The sequence below is a fragment of the Polyodon spathula genome, chromosome 14 (genome assembly GCF_017654505.1).
Source record: "Polyodon spathula isolate WHYD16114869_AA chromosome 14, ASM1765450v1, whole genome shotgun sequence".
In the NCBI taxonomy this organism is placed as follows: Eukaryota; Metazoa; Chordata; class Actinopteri; order Acipenseriformes; family Polyodontidae; genus Polyodon; species Polyodon spathula.
Window position 1 is genome coordinate 28,461,038 of NC_054547.1, and position 20,341 is coordinate 28,481,378.

Below are 20,341 nucleotides of genomic sequence, written 5' to 3' on the forward strand. Positions count from 1 at the left end.
ACAGTGTTTGCAATTATTCGTAATGGTTCTCACTTGTAATTGGCTGCCATGTAGTGAGAAATATTGATACTGTGACCTTTCAACTCTGTTGGCTCTACTACTGTAATGTATCACAAAAAGGTACCCCTGTGGCTGCTGGTTTTCATTCCTACCAAGCGCTCAGTTACTTAACCAGACCCTTAAATGAACTAATAATTTGCTTAACTAGACCTTTTTACTTGTTTTCAGCTCTTAAACAGTTGCAGTTCAAGTTTCTTATCAAATGTTACAGCTAAATCGAAATATGCATTTGTTCAAGAGCTGAAAACAAGTAAACAGGTCTAATTAAGCAAATTATCAGTTCAATTAAGGGTGTAGTTAAGTAACTGAGAGCTCGGTTGGAATGAAAACCAGCAGCCACAAGGGGTCCCCAGGACCGAGTTTGAGAAGCCCTGCTCTATAACAATGCAACCATGGTCAGCAGCTTGCATTTAAAAGAAAACTGCACAGGGTCGTATACAATTGAGTGTCAGGCACCCAGATTTGTCTTCTAAACCCTTCAATAACATGCCCGCAAAGACCTTGTATATACACAAAGATAATCAACGCTCCCTTTTTTCTGTCCCCGCCAACGCGATGCACCATGGGAATCCAAAGAGTTCGGGTGGCGACTTTCCTCCCATCTCTATCATGTAAAATCTGCTTCATTTCCTATTTAAAGCTTTCTCTTTTGAAAACGATAGCATTTTTTTTTTAGCAAGATTCACCTGGATTTGTTTAGAGACACCCCACCTTAACACATGCGTGTTATAATTTCTATGATCGATGTTTTCACTTGGCCTGACAAGAGCTCTTTATCGCCCAAAATTGCCTGTTCTCATGAATATTCATGACCAGACAAGTTTGACCTTAGGCAGCGATTGTGATAATTTCACTTAATTATAGAGCAATAGTAGTTATTAATGTGTTATACGGATTGCAATGAAACGGGGCGGGACAGTTGGAAATTGGTGGATCGCCAGTTAGTTTACTACAGACACAACTACAGTCGCTTTGTAATGCATGGGTTTTAAATGGTCTATATATATATATATATATATATATATATATATATATATATATATATATATATATATATATATATATAAAAATAAATACGGTTCACCTATTATCATAGTCACACTGCTGCTATGTGTTGTTCATTTGCATTTCTGCTATTACATATAATGTAAAAATACAAAAAGTACACGGCACGTGGACCTCTCTTGATTTTGCTGAAAATCCCCTTTGTTAAAGTCACACACAAGGTCACTTTTACTAATTAGTCTCTTAAACTTTATATTTGATCTATGGATATCAATGTGGAATTAAATCCATTAAAAAAAAATCACATTCAGATCATCAAACATTACTGCAATCTACCTGATATCAAGGATATAGAATCTCGATCACTGGATATGCCAACCTTTTGACAGCCAAACCACGCCCCCCGGCTTTCAGGAGAGCCGGCAATTTCAAACAACACTTCGGCGATAAAGAGCCCTTGTCAGGCCAAGTGAAAACATCGATCGCAGAAATAATAACACGTATGTGTTAAAGAGGGGTGTCTCTAAACATATCCAGGTGAACCTTGCTAAAAAATGCAATCGTTTTCAAAAGAGAAAGCTTTGAATAAGAAATGAAGCAGACTACATTATGCTAGAGATAAAATCGCCACCGGAACTCTTTGGATTCCCATGATGGGAATCGGCAGCGACAGAAGTTCCAATGTTAAATCAGCAGAGTTGACTGTCCTGTGTATATAAAAGATCTCTGATGTAAGCAAGAAACTGTCTCAGACTTCCCTTTCTCAGCTCCTCGAGTCCTACACAATGTTGCGCTTCTTTTTAAAGTAACGTATGCAAGGGAAAAACATTAACTGTATGCAAACTTTCCATGCAACATTACGTTGACAATAATCTGTACGAGTCAGATATTTAACTGTATAAGGCGGGTCCCTTGCGCATTAACTATTTTCAACATTCCATGTTTTTTTGTTTAAATCAGAAATGAAGAAGGTGCAGTAGTTATATTTTTTGAAAGCCATTTTATTGATAAAAACATTTACTTCATATAAAAAAAAATTTAAAAAAACTGATGCTCAAAAGTGGCCTTTCATTGTTTATTACAGTGTGACGGTCTGTCGCGGTAATACAGTGGCTGCAGAGGCTCACATTTTCATAGATTTGCTAGAATGTCAACAAATCAGACTTTAACAGTGCAAAAAATTTTTTATGGTCAATATACGAATAATATAAAACTGCACATCATCATTAAACACAACATTTAAATGCAGCACATAACTTTGTAAAATACTGTACATTTAAAACAATGCAATTCTGTATATAAAATAAAGGAAGTTTCACTTGCTTTCCACTAGTGGTCGCTGTCTAGCAGAGACGGTAGTTTGTTTCCTAGTGGCGACGTTCTTCTGCAAACAGACAGGAAGTGGTACTGTGGAGCAGTTCAGAGACAGGCAGACAGAAGACAAGCTGTCTTAATTTCATAGAAATAAATTCTAAGCATGAAGCCGGCAGTTGATGAAATGTTCCCTGAAGGAGCTGGACCATATGTAGATCTTGACGAGGTTAACATATATACTGTATATAACTGCATTATAAATGATAATCATTAGCTTGCGCTTCTGGATTCTGAAATGTTTTCTAGAAAATTGTAAACGCGGTTTGTTTACAAATACTCTGCTTCACGTGATTTAATGTCAATGCTACGATGGGACATTTTTCAATATGTGGCTCGCAGTGAATGTATATTAATGAAAGAACAAAAACTGATTTTTATTATGATTTGAAATCGGTTGAAAAGTGTTTGTTTTCAGAGCAAATCGCCTCGCTTATTAATAAAAATCACTGATGGACTATGCAACTCATTTCTGTATTAAAACCTACGAAGTTATCATTTCGAGCTGAATGTGATAACTGTAGTTTTTGTAATTTCGTGATGAGTATTTTTTTAAAATGTATTATTATTATTATTATTATTATTATTATTATTATTATTCACAACACACATACAGTGTATCTTGTTTATATAGCATAGCAATATTAGTCTGTTTCATTTCAGTGCAGTGTTTGATAGTTCATTATTTGAAATGTACTTTTTTACAGGCTGGTGGAAGCTCTGGACTTTTGATGGACTTGGCAGCCAATGAAAAAGCAGTACATGCTGATTTCTTTAACGGTAAGATATGCAGCAGGCACACGACGTTCCCAGTGTTTAGGAGGACAAATTTAGCTACAACCTAAAACACAACATACTTATCTTTGTGCGGAGTCATTTAAAAAATATTTTTTCCTAAGGAAGTCAAGTTAAAAACACCCAAGAGTTTTATACATGTGCAATGAGGTTTATCAATGTTTAGCCTGTACACAAAATCCCCACACAATTTGAAGCAACTGTGTGGCACATACATATTGACACAGTGTGGTATTCGGAGCTTAGTCAGTCATTTATCTATCTTAATGTAGCTTTGCTAGTTAATTAAATCTGCCATTCTTAATTGACCCAGAACATTGATGTTTATAACATTTAAACATGTCAATATCATCTAATTTTGCATGCTACACATCGGGACAATATTAAAATTAATAGACAGTCTCAATACACTTTAAGTGTCTTAAACAGGAATCTCTGGTTTCTGCTGCCCAGTGACTCCTGCTGGGAAAAGTGAGACTTGAGTAGCCTTGGGTCTCCACTTCAACCACTGCCTGCTGTTTCTATACAGTCAGTGGCAGAAGTCTGTTGCTTGTGAAGAATATGTGATCATTTATTTTTGGTGATCTAACCTGGAGCTAAATAACATGAGGGATTCATTAGCAGAGTCGCTTCCCATTGGCCACACAGGTATTTGATTTAATCAATACCATCACACATTTCTTTAATTAGCTAACCAAAGGATGTTGCACTTCATTCAATCACTATTACAGAAAGTGATCTCTTTAGTACTAAACACATCTTAACTTAAGCAGCACCTCCAGCAACAATTTACAGCGGATGGATTGTTGGAACAGTAGTTTAGCAGTATTCATTATATCCCATGACATCATTTCCAACCAATCAGGTATGACTTTATTTGACAATAAAAGTGCTGTTGTTTCAGGCAAGTGCATCAGAGCTTACCATTTTTAAGTAAAAATAAAAAAATACATAATAATTAAAAAAATGGTTGTGGAAGTCCAGGGAAAAGAAAAACAAAACAGAAAAGTAGATGCACAGACATCAAAACTGTCAAAAGGTACTTTTAATCAGTACATTCTGTCAAAGACTTGAACAAGTACCAGATTGCCGTAAAAAGAAAAAACACTTCTAGAACTTATGATAATTCCAAAGGTCGTACCAAAAAAAATAATCCACTATATTGGTGACATACAATCAGTGCTTTACTAACTGTAAGATTGTTCATTTAAAAGTAAAAAATATGTATTTTCTTTGAAAGTAAGGCTAATTCAAAGTATTGAGATACCTAGAATCGCCGCATTCAGGCAGTTAAATGATTGACTGATTAGCTTTTGTCAGCAATACTCAGTTACAAGTTATTCATCAATAACTACAAACTCACTAATAACAGATATAGCAGTACAGCATTAAAATGAAACTTGGCAGTAAAACATGACAACATTTCTGCAATAAATCTTTCTCTTGTTTTATCAGCAAAATGTCTACATTTGTTAAGGCAAAGTTTTGGAACTTAAATTTGATTAAAAGGTTATTTTGTATAGTTTGAATACTGTGTAAACAGAATACAAGACTCATTCTTTGAATACATAGACGTTTGTAAAGTTTAGGATTGCTGAATACACACAGTACTAAGTGCCATATTTTTATCCAGTTTAACACAATGGTCTCAATCATCGCAACAGTACTTGGGGTTTACGTTCAGTGTACATCCAAAAAGTTAATGCATTACTGAAAATGTACAGTTGCATATTTTCAATTGTTTAAATGTTGAACTTACCAGTGACAGAGCTTCACAGGCTGAAGTTGTACTAGAGAGGTTTAATAATTTAAAATGTTATTTTTGACTCTGTGACTTACTTTAGAGGGGTTGTTAGGTGAAAAGGGGAATGCATATTATGTGTGCTGACCCCCTGTCACAGAGACGGCCGAAGTGGGCGGCGTCAGAACCAGGAAAGGTAATGCAATACACAGAACACAGGACGGATGAAATGAAATGATGAAGACGCCTGTTGGCGCCGGTTTAATACAAAATAAAAGGTTTAACAAACACGAAAAACACAGGACACGGCACTCTACGCCAAAATAAATAGACAAACCCAAAAACAGACTAAACTTAACAAAACGGTGCACGGACAGACACTGACAAACACGGTGAGCGGATACTTTCTCCTCTTATTATTATTACTACTACTGCTGCTTATTTCCTCCGTCTCCAATCCCGTTCTCCGCTCACCGAACACCCAACCACCAGTATGTGACAACGTGCATCTATATATACTATTGTGCTGGGATTCAATTACCAATTAATTATTCACTTGAATCCCAGCACGTGAATTAATAAAGTGCAATTCCCCGTGCTCACATATTACTACATTTTACTTGCACGTGAAGTGCTGTGCAATCCTCGTGCCTAAATACACATATACATTTTTAAACACTCGTGTTACAGACCCGTTTATATCCCGTGTACCAATGTCTATACACCAACATTTAAACACACCACACGCAACACATAACAGATAATACACAGGGGCGGGCACTTTGTTACACCCCCCTACAATTAGCAGTTACCTTCACTTTTACAGGAGGCACGCAAAACCTTCCAAGAGATAGAAACTGGCATCAATCTAATTGGTAATTTGTAAATTCTAATCATTCAGGTTTCTAATCACCTGCTGAGATATTGCTGTTAATTTGCTTATTAAACTGCAGATCCATTTAATTACATTGTGTACAGACCTGGAGGAGGTGTTTGGATATCAGCTGAAAAGTAATTCCTGATTTGTAGCTTAGAACTGAAATGTTCAGTGTCAGAACCCTGAAATCTGCCTAGCATCAAACAAACACATATGAGTGTATTCTATTTGGTATACCAATATTTGTGGTTCCTTACTCTTATCAACCTGTGAACTGTATTTTTTACTTAAGAATGATATACAGGTTGGTCCTCATCCTGCATCACATTTTCCTGCTCCCACAAAGCTGATGGGCCTGTTTAATGTGTGCTCTAAAATATACACTGGAAAGATGATGAACAGAAATCTTTATGGCAGTGTTCTTTCAGTTTGTACAGTTGCAGTGGGGTGCTTGTTACCACGAGAGAGTGCAACTGCAGCAGAACACAAAACAACCCCATTGCTTGCTGACTCTGCATAACTCTTTTAACTTTCCAAAATTAGCTTCAGTGTAAGGTTTTAGTTGATTTACCTAGTCTATTAGAGACTGGTTTGGAAAGGAGGAATGAAAGACTGTACCGACTGTAAAACATTTACTGGCACTGATTAGTCACAGACACAGCGTGGGTCCTAGCTTTGTACTACTTTTTCATCTAAAGTGAATCACAAATTGGAACATGTGTCCTGATTCAGTTATTTATTTATTTTTTACTGTGGGGTACCCTTTAAGGAGAATAAAACATGGCTAAATGACTCCTCAGCAACACGTAGCTGAACACAGTACAGAATAAAAATATAAAGCTGTAGTGTTCCTCGACAGTAATTCATAATTTCTTGTTTTTTAATGATATTCTGTCATAGCTATATACCATATCCGACTATGATGACTGTCCAGTTTTACAATCACCAAAATGGACAAAAGCTTTCCAGGAAACCCAGCTGGGCAAATGTTTGTTGAAAGACTGAGGGCCCTATTTAGCAAATATGTGCGCAGCTGCTATCACTACGGAGAGTAAGGTTACAGCCAAAAAGGATTCAACATTCCCTTTAAGAGGACCTGTTCGTCTGCGATAGTGAACGGTGGGTATTGTGAAACCAAATATTTGCAAAATAAATTAAAAAAAGTAACATACAGTGCCGTGAAAAAGTATTTGCCCCCTGTCAGATTTTCTGCGTTTTTGCACATTTTTCACGTTGAATTTGGTCAGATCATTTTGTGGGTTGTAGTAGTACATAGAGGGAGTCTGAGAGAAAAACTGACACCAAAGTTTGGTGCTTCTTTCAGTGTGAAAGGTAATCAAACATGCAATCTTTAGGTGTGAAAAACTTATTGGCCCCCCCCAACTCAACCCAATTAAAGGGATAATTAGGGTCAGCTGTTTGAATACTTTGGTTAACAATCAGGCCTGATTTGGGCCAGCCCTGCCCAATATAAATCTGACTAAATTTGGCCCTTACCATCAGAGTGAAGTTGTCAACACACAGGTTCTAGAGGCACGATCAAAAGAAATTCCCAACCTCCTAGGAAAAAAAGTTGTTGATGCCTGTCAGTCTGGAAAGGGTTACAAAGCCATTTCTAAGGCTCTGGGGCTCCATCAAACCACAGTCAGAGCCATATTGTCCAAATGAAGAAAGCTTGGGACAGTAGTGAATCTTCCCAGGAGTGGCTGTCCTGCCAAAATCTCTCCAAGACCAAGGCGTAAAATCGTCCAGGAAGTCACAAGAACCCTAGAACAACATTCAGGGATCTGCAGGCCTCCCTCGCCTCGGCTAAGGTCAGTGTTCATGACTCTACCATCAGAAAGTCACTGGGCAAAAATGGGATTCATGGCAGAGCAGCACGGCAGAAACCACTGCTCACTAAGAAGAACATGAATGCTCGTCCCTAGTTTGCCAAAAAGCACCTGGATGATCCTCAAGAGTTCTGGAACAATGTTCTATGGACAGATGAGTCAAAAGTGGAACCTTTTGGCCAACATGGGCCCCGTCATGTCTTTTGAAAACCAAACACTGCATTCCACAGTAAGAGCCTCATACCAACGGTCAAACATGATGATGATGGTGGTAGTGTCATGATTTGGGGATGCTTTGCTGGATCAGGACCTGGACGACTTGCCATTATTGAAGGAACCATGAATTCTGTCTGTATCGGAGAATTCTACAGGCCATCCGTCTATGAGCTGAAGCTGAAGCACAGCTGGGTCATGCAGCAAGACAATAATCCGAAACACACAAGCAAGTCTACATTAGAATGGTTGAAGAACAAGAAATTGAAAGACCATTGAGATATTGTGGCAGGTCCTGAAACGAGCAGTTTATGCTCGAAACCCGCAAATGTCACTGAGTTGAAGCAGTTCTGCGTGAAGGAGTGGGCCCAAATTCTTCCACGGTGCTGTGAGAGACTGATCAATAACTACAGGAAGCGTTTGGTTGCAGTTTTTGCTACTAAAAGTGGCGTAACCAGTTATTGAGTCTGAGGGGGCGATTACTTTTTCACACAGGGGCATTGGGTGTTGCATAACTTTTGGTATTATTTGTTCACTCAGGGTCTCTTTTATCTAATATTAGATTTTGGTTAAAGATCTGATAACATTCAATGTCAAAAATATGCAAAAATGCATAAAATCAGATGGGGCAAACACTTTTTCACGGCACTGTATAAGCAAAATTAAGTTACATAAATAACATAAATATTATTTTCTGTTTCACTTGCTGAGTGAGCAACGGGGGGGTGGGAGCTTTCCTTAAGTTACACGTGTATAGCTCACCTTTGAACTGTGAGCACCGTCACTGCCTTTATTATAAATGCTTTCCTGTTAAAAGTATAGTGATGGTACCCACTTGTGTCTATTACAGCAATAACAAAGTCTGCATTTTTTTATTGGTCGTCATGTGTACCTGTGAACCCCTGTCTAAAAGGTTTTGTCTGACCTGCATGGCACTTGCAGCATCTGTAGTGCTGCAAGTGTTCACCCAGAGACATCCAAACATCGGAATCACATTTTGAGGATTCCAAATGTTCGCTTAATTTTGGAATGAGCACTTTTAAAAGTATGATTACACCTTCGGCGGCGGTCGTGGGGTTGAGCAGAGGAGTCAGTTGCCACCGCTTCAGTGGATACCTGTTGTCCCCTATCAGCCAGCCTCACAGACTGTCATCCTGCTGAAACACAGTTGCCACCAGCGAATTAGCGAGGATAAACAAGTCATGTTTTGTGATGTAGTTGTTTGCATCACAGATCACACACTACTTGCACATTGACAGAATAGGTCCCTTTACGATTTATGTAGAGGTGCCTAGTCTGTGTTGGTGTGTGTACTTTAGCGCTACAAGCAAACAGTGTGCTCTCCGCATGTCTCCTTGCAGGTCAGCCTGAAGCAGTTGGCAGATGTCAGTGATTGTTTGTCTGTAGAAGAGAAATTGCTGCATACATTGTGTGGCAGACAGGCTCAGAAAAGACAGATGACTTCTAAATATTATTGCCTCCACTCTTTGTCTGGCCACATAGAAATGATTATTTATTTATTTATTTATTTATTGGCTTGCGCCCTTATCCAGTGTGACTTACAATTGTAACAAAATGTCACAGTAGAAAGTATCACATTAATCCAGTGCGCATGCCATATTTCTTTTATTTCTCTTTTTTCTTGCTCTCACTTCTTTGCCTGCTTCCCTGGTAGTTTCACCGGTATTTATAGTGGACCGTGTAGTTTGCGCTGTTGATGGTTTGCTAAATCGCTACATCTGTATTTAAATAAGGACACTCCCCAAGTTCAGCCCCATGTCAAGCACTGACGCTAACTTGCCGAGTGGGCACAAAAACACGTGTTTCTAAATCACTTAGGTAGGCAAAGTCTGTTTGCCGACACGTGTGTCAGATTCTGGTGCACTAACTGTCCACATAAGTGTTTTGAGATTGCCTTAGGGATTTGAGAACATTGCTAAATAGAGCCCAGAGTGTTTAAAAACGGTGTGTGCTCTTGCAGTTCAGGAAGAAAAAACATTTAAAAGAGGTATAGAAATGACTTTCTAAAAATGTAAAACAAATGTTTGGTTTTTTTGTGCATAAAGTAACACTAATAGATATCATTTATACAATTAAAATGATATATCGATATTCATAACTCTGTATATCAGATATGTAAAAGAAAATTGAAATGTATAGACATCTTATTGATCTCGTGTGACTTTGTTTTTGTTTAATTTTTTTTTTAGATTTTGAAGACCTATTTGATGATGATGATATCCAGTGATCAAACCCTGCTTATTCAAGAGTTTCCTGCTTCTTTTAACATTACAGCCTGTTTAAAAAAGACATTGTACAATAAATGCATCTAAAATGAAAAGTGATGTTCCTGGAGCTACAGTGAAAATTCAGTGGAGTTGTCCATTGCATTAAGCACCAGTCGTGTCAAGTCATATTTTGTTACAATAAAATGCTGTAAAAGAACCCTCCTTCTTTTTTAACTAGATGTTGCAACGTTCTAAAAATCCCTAACATTCCACTATTTATGTTAAAATGTTATTATCCTGTATCTGTTTCTGTCTAAAACTGTTTTAGACCAAGATTGCAGGGTTTGCTTCTGCAAGAACACCTGTATGCGAAAATCTTTGTTTCTAATTATTTGTGTAGTGCCTCGTCGGGTTCAGTACTAACGCAACACATAACAGATGGTAAATAGATCTAAAAATATATATATATATTTTTTATATATATATATATATATATATATATATATATATATATATATATATATCCCCATTTACGCCCATGGAAATGTTCACGTCCCTAGCAGTAGCACTGGCACTATTGTTAGGCAATTTTGTCGTTTTGTGCTCAGTATCTGAAGTAGCATCATAATTGACACAATTATTATATATTGCAAAAGACGGTTTCTAAAACTTCTAATAAAAGCTTTCTTGTAGAGTAAAGATGATCCTGTATAATGATATGTTAATATGTTGCCAATTATTAGATAATAGACAATGATTATACACAAAGACCAGCCCCAAAGGTATGCCACTGTTTCAAAGGTAGGCGTGGTACTGTTAGTTAATGTACTGTTCTAGGTCAATAGTTGGTGGACAATGTAATCTCAGCTCTGTTTCTATAATCCTCTACATCACAAAATAAACGCAACTGAAGCACTCCATACAAAAACATTCTCTCATCATAGCCTTGGTCAGCACAGGTTAAGTGCTTATCTCTCAAACATCAAAAGAAAAAATGGCATCGGCAATGAGTATCTTAGAAAGCAAAGAGATGCTGAGGATTGAACGGTCATGGGGATTTCACTGCTCCCTGGAGGAGGGTCCTTCCATGGTAACTCACTTTCACTGGAGGGTGTGGGTTTGAGCACTAATGCAATTCAGGACAGAAATGAGCAAGAATAATATCTACTTATATCAACAATCTACTTTAATATGCTGCAGTGAATTAAGTGAAAGGCAGTACCCGCTGTTGAGAGAATTATTGCTCAGAGAATCCATTCCTACTGTAATCTAGTGTGAAAGCTAAAATAACTCCTTTGCATTTAACTTGTAAAATTCCTGTTGCAGATGTTCCTTTGTCAAAGCATGTTAAGAAAATGTATGTTTCAGATGGAAAGTTGTTTTTTTTTCCCCTTCAGGATGTATTTAAATTGTAGGCTACCTACCCCTTCACGTGGAATGAGCGATATTGAAGAGCTTGTGTGGCACATTTTTACACTTCTGATTCCAGCGGTGTAACAGAACATGGCAAGTGTAAATTACAGCCTATTAATCTAAAGTATGGGTTTTTATGATTTTTTTTTTTCTTTTCTGAGATGCCTCTCTGTTTTTTATTTGGACCCCATTGGTCAGTTCAAGGAAATTACAGGAGCCAATCTCCTTGCTGCTAACAGCATGTGTTTTCCACGTGATGCACCTTTTGTTTTTAATTAACAAAGTGCCATTTAAGATGCTGCTGTCCCTGGAGTCTAAACAGAAGTTCTGCGAGGAGTACACAGGGACGTTGTACAGGGCTTCCTACAGTAGACCTCACCTCACACTCACCTGAAGGGCCACTGGCTCTTAGAGAGTCACCCACTTCAGGGACCAGGAACTGAGCTGAGCAGTGTGTCGTTTCTGACTGAGGTAAGTCATTACTATAGTAAATACCAGGTACAATTAAATAACACCGTGCAATTACAGTATAATCGTAAATATCGAAAAACTACTCACTTCTAAATCTTTTGTAGTCATTTTTGTATTACTTTAGTATAAATACATGTTAATTTGGATTCATATGTTGTTTTTTTCTGACTATGTGAACGAAAAGACACACATTTGCCCGTTTTCCCATTGGAAATAGTGGTATTTTGAAATATCACTGTCCTGGTCACAAAAGCAAAGTTTGTGGGGAATAATAGCCATTTTCTGTACTTTTGAGGCATAAGCAATTAGGAAATAACACTTACTACCCAGGAACAAAAATTGTGTTACATAGTGTAATTATCATACAGTGGCCATTATATTTTTTTGTATTATTTTATAAATGTATTTAATTACTGATTTCAACCCCAATTTGTCAAGTTAACTGTTTTTAAGGAAGTGCCCTTTTTAAATTAAAAATGACAATACATTGACGAAAACAGTGCCTGTCAAAACTAAGGAGTTTACAAGGGAGGGACATACTTTCTTTTCACAAGTACATTTTTCTTTAGCTAAGTACTAATTTAGCAGCAGTACCAGGTAGATGGTTTACTGCTTTTAAGATGTCCCTTTAGAAAACAGTATATGTTTCTGGTAAAGTTTGTATATTTTTATATGTTTGACATACTTGTATGTTTTATTTGAAACATCATTGCAGTACTTGTGTATGTATATGGGGTTGCATCTTGGCCAGGCGATCCAGGGGTTAGCATTTCCTAATTAAATACATTTCAAATGTATGGGCTACAATAGTCAATGACTCACTCCAGTCCAAACTGTGTTAAAGACGTCTATATTATAGGATACCCTGTCAGAAGTGTCCGCTCTATTGATGAATCCCCATCACCAGGATGTAAATGCCACCTGTTTATACTAGAACACATTTACCTCTGCAGGTTTGGTTATATTTGGGTATCTAACCGGTGTTTGTGTGGGTAAGGTTTAAACTGGGCAGCACCTGCTAAGTTTGATACAATACACACAATTATGTTCTGTGTAGGTTTGTCTTGGCTTTGAAAATAAATAAATAGCAGCCTTTAGCTGTAAAGGATGCTAATTCATCCAAACTTTAAAACAGTCAATCGTGTCTTTTGTCAAAATATTTGTCTACATGACTGGGTTTGAGTTGCTCAAGGATCAGTTCATTTTTTACAGCATTTTGCAACACTCAGTATTCATAGACAAACCCTAAACATAACTGGTTTATGCAATCCAGGCCAATTCCAAGGTATATGTTTATACAAGATTGATATCCAACCTGTAATATATTTATGCACGTTTTACAATTCATTCCAATCTAGATTTATTTTTCTATCTGACAACTTAATAGATTTTGCAATTGATATTGTATTGTACAATACTCAAGAATTCTGATTATTATTTTTTTTTTTTAACAAAATGAGAGGCATTGCATATTTAGAAAATTCTGGATAATTTTGCTCCCCTGTAATAATTAGACAAATGGAATCTTAATTTTTTGCAGAGCTGTTACAGAAAAACACACAATAACATAAAAAATACAGACAGCTAAATATGTGGCAAATGAGAACATAAGCGTATGCATGACAATAAATTGCACTCTAAACTGAAAGTAGGTTTGTCATAGCCATGTACAAAAATACTTTATCTCCAATAAAAACAAATGTTGATTCAACTATTCTTCATGAATAATGCTGTTTTTCATGTTATGTGTGCAAATTGTTCATTGTACTAGATGTTGATAGATTGTGTTCATCTGTTCATTAAAGTAAAATGTATTGCTATTGGGCACTTTATATCTGCATATATAGGGAACTTGGTGATTATGTTAGTACATGAATCCTTTTGAATCAATACCATTTTTGGTTGAATGCATCATATTGAGAGATCATTCAGTTATAAAAAAGAATGTAGCAATAATACAGAAACACATCTGCCCCTCATTTGAGCAGTTTGAGTTTAAATCTTAAATCTCCTGATGAAAAATGCACAGGCATTACATAATATATGAAAACAACTGTAGACCATTGCATTAGCCAGAACTGTAATAACTGTACACTGTAATATACACTCACAGCTGATTGGTCTTCACTTGTGTGGTGAAATAGTGGTGCTGAACAGATAGTGCTGCAACAAACAGAAGGATTGTCTGTGAAAATCTTCTGTGCAAATCCAACATCACTTTTACTAATTTATTTCATTGACCTTGATTATAAAATGTTCTTGTATTTAAAAATAAATACGTGATTGTAAGTCGTCTGTCTTTATGTGGGATAGGTACTGCTTTGTGAACGCATAAGTTTAAAGAAAGTACAGTTTGCCCTTCATGAAACTCTTTTACACTGTTATTGGCTTTTTTTTTGCCAACAGTATGAAAGTTTAATGAACATCAAACTTTATTTGATTAATAAAAAAGCTTTCTAATAGGGACTTCATTTTTATTTATTTTTGAAAAACAAGCTTAATCAGCCTCTGTGTCCTTTGTGTTTGAAGTAAAAAGAAAAAAAAAATCCCCCGCATTCTAGTCATGTTGGAGATTTCTTTAGCTGCAGTGGCACTGTGCCCTGTCTGCTACTTGTGTACATTAAAGGATGCAGTTAAGCACACATGTACTGTAATGTATTTCCCTTAGTGTACCGAGGTCCTGAAAACATGGGGTGTGTCAAACGGAGAACCCGTTCCTTCATCCTAACAGGAGTACTTCTGGCAATCTCTTTAATGCCTGGTGAGTTTTTAATACTTGTATCGCTGTATCGTGTTTTCCATTTTATAGCTTTCTTTTTCCTGCTGTTCGCTGCAACTGCCCTCCTACCAATAACAGTTTACAGCCCCCATATTCTAAAAGTGTTTAATAAATTAATTGATTCAGATGGAGACAGAATATTGCATAATGTAGCTGATATCCACATGTCAATAACTGCTTCCGGCAAGTGGGCTTCCTGTCCACTCTGACTTTGAGTGGGGTGACAATCAGCCTAAACATGAAATTAGGTACTATATTTTTTGGAATATAAAATTAAATAAGAATGATTAAACATCAGGGATGGAAATAAGAGTTTCACCCATTTCAGGTTTCAATACAAGTTTGATTAGCCATAGTATAGAGGTAACAAGTTCGTGTGTCTTATTAAACTCATAGTAAAACCAGGAATGGCTCGAACCGCTATGTAATGGGAGTCTTATTATCCATCCCTGAAGAGTATAGCTTCTCTTAATGTTACATTTGATATAAACTATCTAATGTACATTTCAGATGGCTCTATCAGATTACACATTAGACCTGTAGTGTATTTCTACAATGGAAGAAATCCCTGTTAGAAATAAGTAGAACAAGCTTATCTCTGCAGTGTATTTATTATTTAAAATTTCAGATCATACCACCAGTGCCAGTCTCAATTGTTCTTAAAGCACATTTCCCAGAAGGGCACCAGACCCTTAGCACCAGGTTGTTGGTCAAAGCCTGGAGTCCAGTTCTGTATTCCCACTAGTTCATAGTCATCCTGCTCTCCTGTCTAACAGTTCCAATTGCTTATGCACTGTACTAGTTACTGTATTTCTTGCCTAGAAACTAAGAAAGGGCTGTGGATGTAGTTTACAAAACCATGTAACCAATTCTGAACAAGTCCTACATACACGAATATGGAAAATGAAAGTAACTTAAAAGGTTTTAGAGAAAGAGAAGGCCTCAGTATCACAGTTTTAAACCTGGCCTTAATTTCCCATTGTGTTTAAAGATTAAAGGAATAACTTCAGAAAGAAGGGCTTATTTTTGCATTAATATTAAGTGCCACATGTGCCCCCCCCCCCCCCCCCCCCCACAATTAAAAATAATATTGAGGGAATACAGTAGTACAAGCAGCTTCCAGGGTTGTCTGCTGTATCCTTCCTTGAAACAGGCATGCTAAAATGTTATGGAAGCTTTAACAGTATTGTTAAAAGTTAAAATAAGTTTTTTTTGCCGTAAACTTCTAAGGGTAGCCACTGGTGGTATGGAACTATGGAAAACTGCTGAGGTGGATGTGGAAGAGGTATCCTTAATGGCCTATGCCTTGGGCAGTCTGCCTTCTCTTTGTAGTTTTATAGGTGTTCTTCCAGTTAGGCACAGCAGCTTCCACCCCCATTGATTGTGTTCAAAGCCAAGTGGCGTACAGTGTTTGAAGATTAATCCACACGACACCAGCTGCATTATTTTAAACACGGAAGAACCCGCTGAGTGCGCAGAAGGGCTTATTAACATGGGCTTTTTGTCTGCGTGAAGCCCAATCACATCTGTTTTTTTTTAATCCATCTTTTCATTTCATTTGTTTTTTCCTTCACAGACTTTCTGGAAGGCAGCCCAATAGGCCAGCACCAGAAAGGAGATGGTAAATACAGCATGCTTGAAGTGTCATGCATTTTAACTATCAATAACGGTACTAAAGAAAGTATTCTGTTGATTCTGTTATCACGGATGGTGTATTGAGATGAACATGCGCCTCTTCTTATGCGACCAGAATAAGCACATGGGCACAAAAGCTGAGGTCATATTGAGCCTATGGCTTGATACTATCCTATACTCATTTCTTTCAATCGATATTCCGTCGGTTTATTTTAAGTTGAAGTACACCTCCAAATGAACTCTGCTGTTCTATGTAGAAGTTTATTGATGTATGAAAACACATTTGAGTTTGTTAGTACTTATAACATTGAATGCTTGCAAAATACACCCAAAGGCTTCACATCTCTTTACAGTCTCTAATACTGGTTCTTGAAATACATTAACACCATTGATCAGCTACAGCTATAGCAGCACTAGACGTGGCAATATAGTTTATTTCAGACATATGCTCTGAAACTTTGTATTTCAGCTTGTGGAGCAGGATAAAGAGAATCCGAAGGTTTGGTTAGAGTCTTGTTGGGCTGTAGGCTGATGTCAACAACACAGGTTCACATTTAAGTGTAATTGGCAGTTTGTGCCAATTAAAAACTGTAGAGGAACAGCTGTCTCTGAATGCTTATTAAAAGGTCTTTAGTGGCAATGCAGATAACTGAACTACAGTGTAAATGCATTGGTTCTGTATTAAGGCGATAGTAGTGCCATGGTACCACAATGGTATATGTTTACATACCCGTGGGATGAACCACTAGACAATATTAGCCCTTTGCAAGTCAGTAGTATCACATCAGTATAAGTTTCTGTATCAGGACTGTTGTGCAACCTTGCTGCAAGCACTCATACATACTGTGCAATTAGGGCTTCTAGTTTTCAGGTTTTATTTTTGATCACATGATGTCCCTTTAAACATATTTTAAGCCGATTCGCTTTCTTAATCAAACACTAATTACCAAAGGAACTTGTTTCTTTTTACCCTCATGTCTTGACTGAGTTAACAAACAATGTGTACTGATCTCACCTGATTCTAGTTGAACTTGCATTTCAATCTGGCTCTAATCGCTGAATTCAGCTTATTAATATCCACTGCGTTAGTTTCTAGTAGTGCGTCACTAATTTAAACAATCTGGTATTCGGTTAAGGCTTAACAACTATTAATTACAGTTTAAAGGGAGGGAAAGAGTTGGAAAATAAAGGTGAAAAGTAGAAGCCCTATGTATAATAAAGAGTGAGTTGATTGTGAAAAGGACCCATATCTTTGCTCCATTTACAGAGGGAGACAATGAGAACATGAGTGAATCTGGATCCCCAAGCATGCTGAAAAAGCTGGTCCGCTCTAGAAGAAATATCAGCTGGTACAGCCAGCATCCAGACTTCTGGAACTGGTACAAGTACTTCACTGAAATTGGAAACCAAGAAGGAGTAAGTATTGGTGGTTCTCTGTCTTCACCTGCATACTGTACAGTAGCTGTTTTTATTGATGGACAGTTATTTAAGCATTAACATCTCACACAGTTGTCTGCAGTACTTAACGAAAGACAATTATCTAAGCAAGCCAGTATCCCAGCCAGCAGACTTAGAGTTCCCTGATTGAACTTTTCCATCATCTGCTAGTTGCTCATCCTTTATAGGAATCTGAGATGATTGACATAGCAGCACAATGCTGAGGCATTTCTAACTAGCATTTCTAAAGTGTAACTTTATATATCTGCCAGATCATTTTGCTGAATAATAGTTCTTTCTTGTCTTGGTTTGTTTGTTTTTTGCCTCAGGTAAATGAGCTGGACCGGGTCTACCTGAAATACCTGCAGAACCGGAATCGGGCTGAGGGCCAGCGCTCCTATGATCTTTATCTCCGCCACTTGAGCGAAGTCTACAAAACCTGTGCAAATTCCGATGACCCAAACTGTGTCACGGACATAATTGCCCCAGCCAAACCAACCCCGGCCAAACCTGCCCCTATAAAAGGATGCGATCCATACAGAGACCCCTACTGCCAACTGGTTCGAGTAGCCCCAGCACCCATCAAAACTCCTCTTTCTAACCATTACCAGCATTCCCGAGCACCTGTGCCCTTCCTGTCTGCTCAGCAGGCAAGTGAGTTATCAAGGATTTGCAACCCCTCTGACGTTGAATGCTTGCAGTACCATCTCCGTGCTGCCTATGGCTACACGTCAGAACCCAAAGCCCCAGCCCTGGCTCCATCATATGCTTACCTAGGGTATGATCCTAACAAATCAGTGAAGAGGGAAGTGTACCACCACTACCCAAACTGTGACCCCAAGTACGACCCTTACTGTGTCCCAGAACCCGGCCATAACCTAATGGCCGCCCCACCAAGCCACTGTAACCCACTTTATGATGATAACTGCAACCCCCTCACCGCCTCTATGTTCTCCAGCCCCCCGAAGCCAGAGTGCGACCCTTACTACGATCCCAGTTGCAGACAGGAATACAGGCCCAAGGATGAGCCGGTGTCAGACTCAGGATGCGATCCTCGTTATGACCCGTACTGCCGCAGTGCTGACCCTGCTTATGGTGAATCTAGAGCGGAGCCTGAGCGCTATCCCATGACTCGGGGTAAGACAAAGGAAGGCTATGACTGCTATGTGCACTATGACGAGGAGTGCTACCCTGTCCGCAGTTCAAACCCTTCCCATCAGAGCGCTGCAAGCACCTTGCAGGACTGTGACCCTTATGACCCAAGTTGCCCCCTCTATTACAGTGCTAACAACCCCATGAGGTCACCTCAGCCACAGAGCCCCTACCACAGTGCTAGTTCCCCTGAGGCTTACCACCCCCACGCTAACCCTGGTGGCTTCAGAGAGGGCATAATTGAGCCTGACTCTGACTGCGACCCAGAGTATGACCCCAACTGCCGTCTCCGCAGGTACGAATCCAAACCCAACCCCCCTGCCCCAGAATCCCACCACGAGGAGCCCCAACCCAGTCATGACAACAGGGGGGACGAGGGCCCCAGCCATGACCAGCCCAACCAAGACCCCTATGAGGGCAGGCATGAATCTGAAAGCGCCACCTACAGTCCCTACTCGGGGTATGAGCAGCAGCAGGAACCAAGAGACGAGGAACCAGATCACAGATATGAGGACTATCAGAAAAAGTAAAAACCAGCAAACGACTATTACTGCTTCAGAGGTACAGGGTATTGATTTGGAAAGCATGTTTGAGTAAGACCTCGTACTGATGTAAGTGCTCAGCTCTGAAGTTTTAGAGCTGTGATACAGTGGGGGAAAGGGGACACAGAAAATGAACAAATTAACATTTAAAGTTTTTATGCAAATGTACATGTGAAATGAGTTTGTAAAATGTCCATGCGCAAATCAGCATATGGTTTCTGTAGTAAACACCTGTGTAATCTGTGATTCTAGTGTGCTTGAATATGGGTTACTGGCATAGCTAGATTGCAGTGTATTTGCTATTTGTCAGCTTCTTATGTATTGTGACAGTGTGTCTCTCAAAGAATATTTAATGGCATGTTTTCATAGCTTTGCTTAAATATGCATTTATAAACATCAAAACTGTTATAATGTTAAGATATGTTTAGAATGGTCCAATAAAAGCTTTCAGTGAAACTCTAATTGCAGTCTATGTCTTTCACTGAATAATTTTACCCATTTAATTTTTACAATATGTGAGGCTTCCCATACAGCATGTACACAACATCTATAAAAGGATCATTTGTGTTTTTCTTTGGGAGGAAAAATGTAAAACTGTAAAATAACACTTTCCCGCTATAACCAGTGGTAACAACATTAGAAATAACAATTCCCACAGCATGCTCTGCTTTATCACTCCAGTATCCTCTACCTCTTGTCTGAAAGAGCAGAAGAGGTGTCCAATTTGATGTTTAACCCACTAAACCTCTGATGAAATGGTACACTCACAGTTTACATATGAATACAGCAA

General features: G+C 38.3%; 2 protein-coding genes across 2 annotated transcripts; both read left to right on the forward strand.

The window, feature by feature from the left end:
- The first annotated feature begins 2,453 nt into the window (after positions 1–2,453).
- LOC121326522 (COP9 signalosome complex subunit 9) lies at positions 2,454–10,339 on the forward strand. The gene is made up of 3 exons (XM_041269852.1): positions 2,454–2,605; positions 3,144–3,216; positions 10,105–10,339. Exons 1-3 carry the CDS (start codon positions 2,543–2,545, stop codon positions 10,140–10,142), a joined length of 174 nt encoding a protein of 57 aa, XP_041125786.1. The 5' UTR covers positions 2,454–2,542; the 3' UTR covers positions 10,143–10,339.
- A 1,493-nt stretch (positions 10,340–11,832) lies between these two features.
- On the forward strand, positions 11,833–20,007 carry LOC121327430. The gene is made up of 5 exons (XM_041271501.1): positions 11,833–12,006; positions 14,675–14,767; positions 16,362–16,406; positions 17,688–17,836; positions 18,187–20,007. The coding sequence occupies exons 2-5, from the start codon at positions 14,695–14,697 to the stop codon at positions 19,537–19,539; spliced, it is 1,620 nt and encodes a 539-aa protein (XP_041127435.1). The 5' UTR covers positions 11,833–12,006; positions 14,675–14,694; the 3' UTR covers positions 19,540–20,007.
- Positions 20,008–20,341: the final 334 nt, after the last annotated feature.

Excerpts from the sequence above, each read along its gene's own strand:
- LOC121326522 (XM_041269852.1), top strand. The coding sequence starts at position 2,543 with ATGAAGCCGGCAGTTGATGAAATGTTCCCTGAAGGAGCTGGACCATAT. Across the intron at positions 2,606-3,143 it reads CATATGTAGATCTTGACGAG|GCTGGTGGAAGCTCTGGACT; the intron begins GTTAACATATAT and ends ACTTTTTTACAG. Across the intron at positions 3,217-10,104 it reads ACATGCTGATTTCTTTAACG|ATTTTGAAGACCTATTTGAT; the intron begins GTAAGATATGCA and ends TTTTTTTTTTAG.
- LOC121327430 (XM_041271501.1), top strand. The coding sequence starts at position 14,695 with ATGGGGTGTGTCAAACGGAGAACCCGTTCCTTCATCCTAACAGGAGTA. Across the intron at positions 16,407-17,687 it reads CCAGCACCAGAAAGGAGATG|AGGGAGACAATGAGAACATG; the intron begins GTAAATACAGCA and ends CTCCATTTACAG. Across the intron at positions 17,837-18,186 it reads AAATTGGAAACCAAGAAGGA|GTAAATGAGCTGGACCGGGT; the intron begins GTAAGTATTGGT and ends TTTTTGCCTCAG.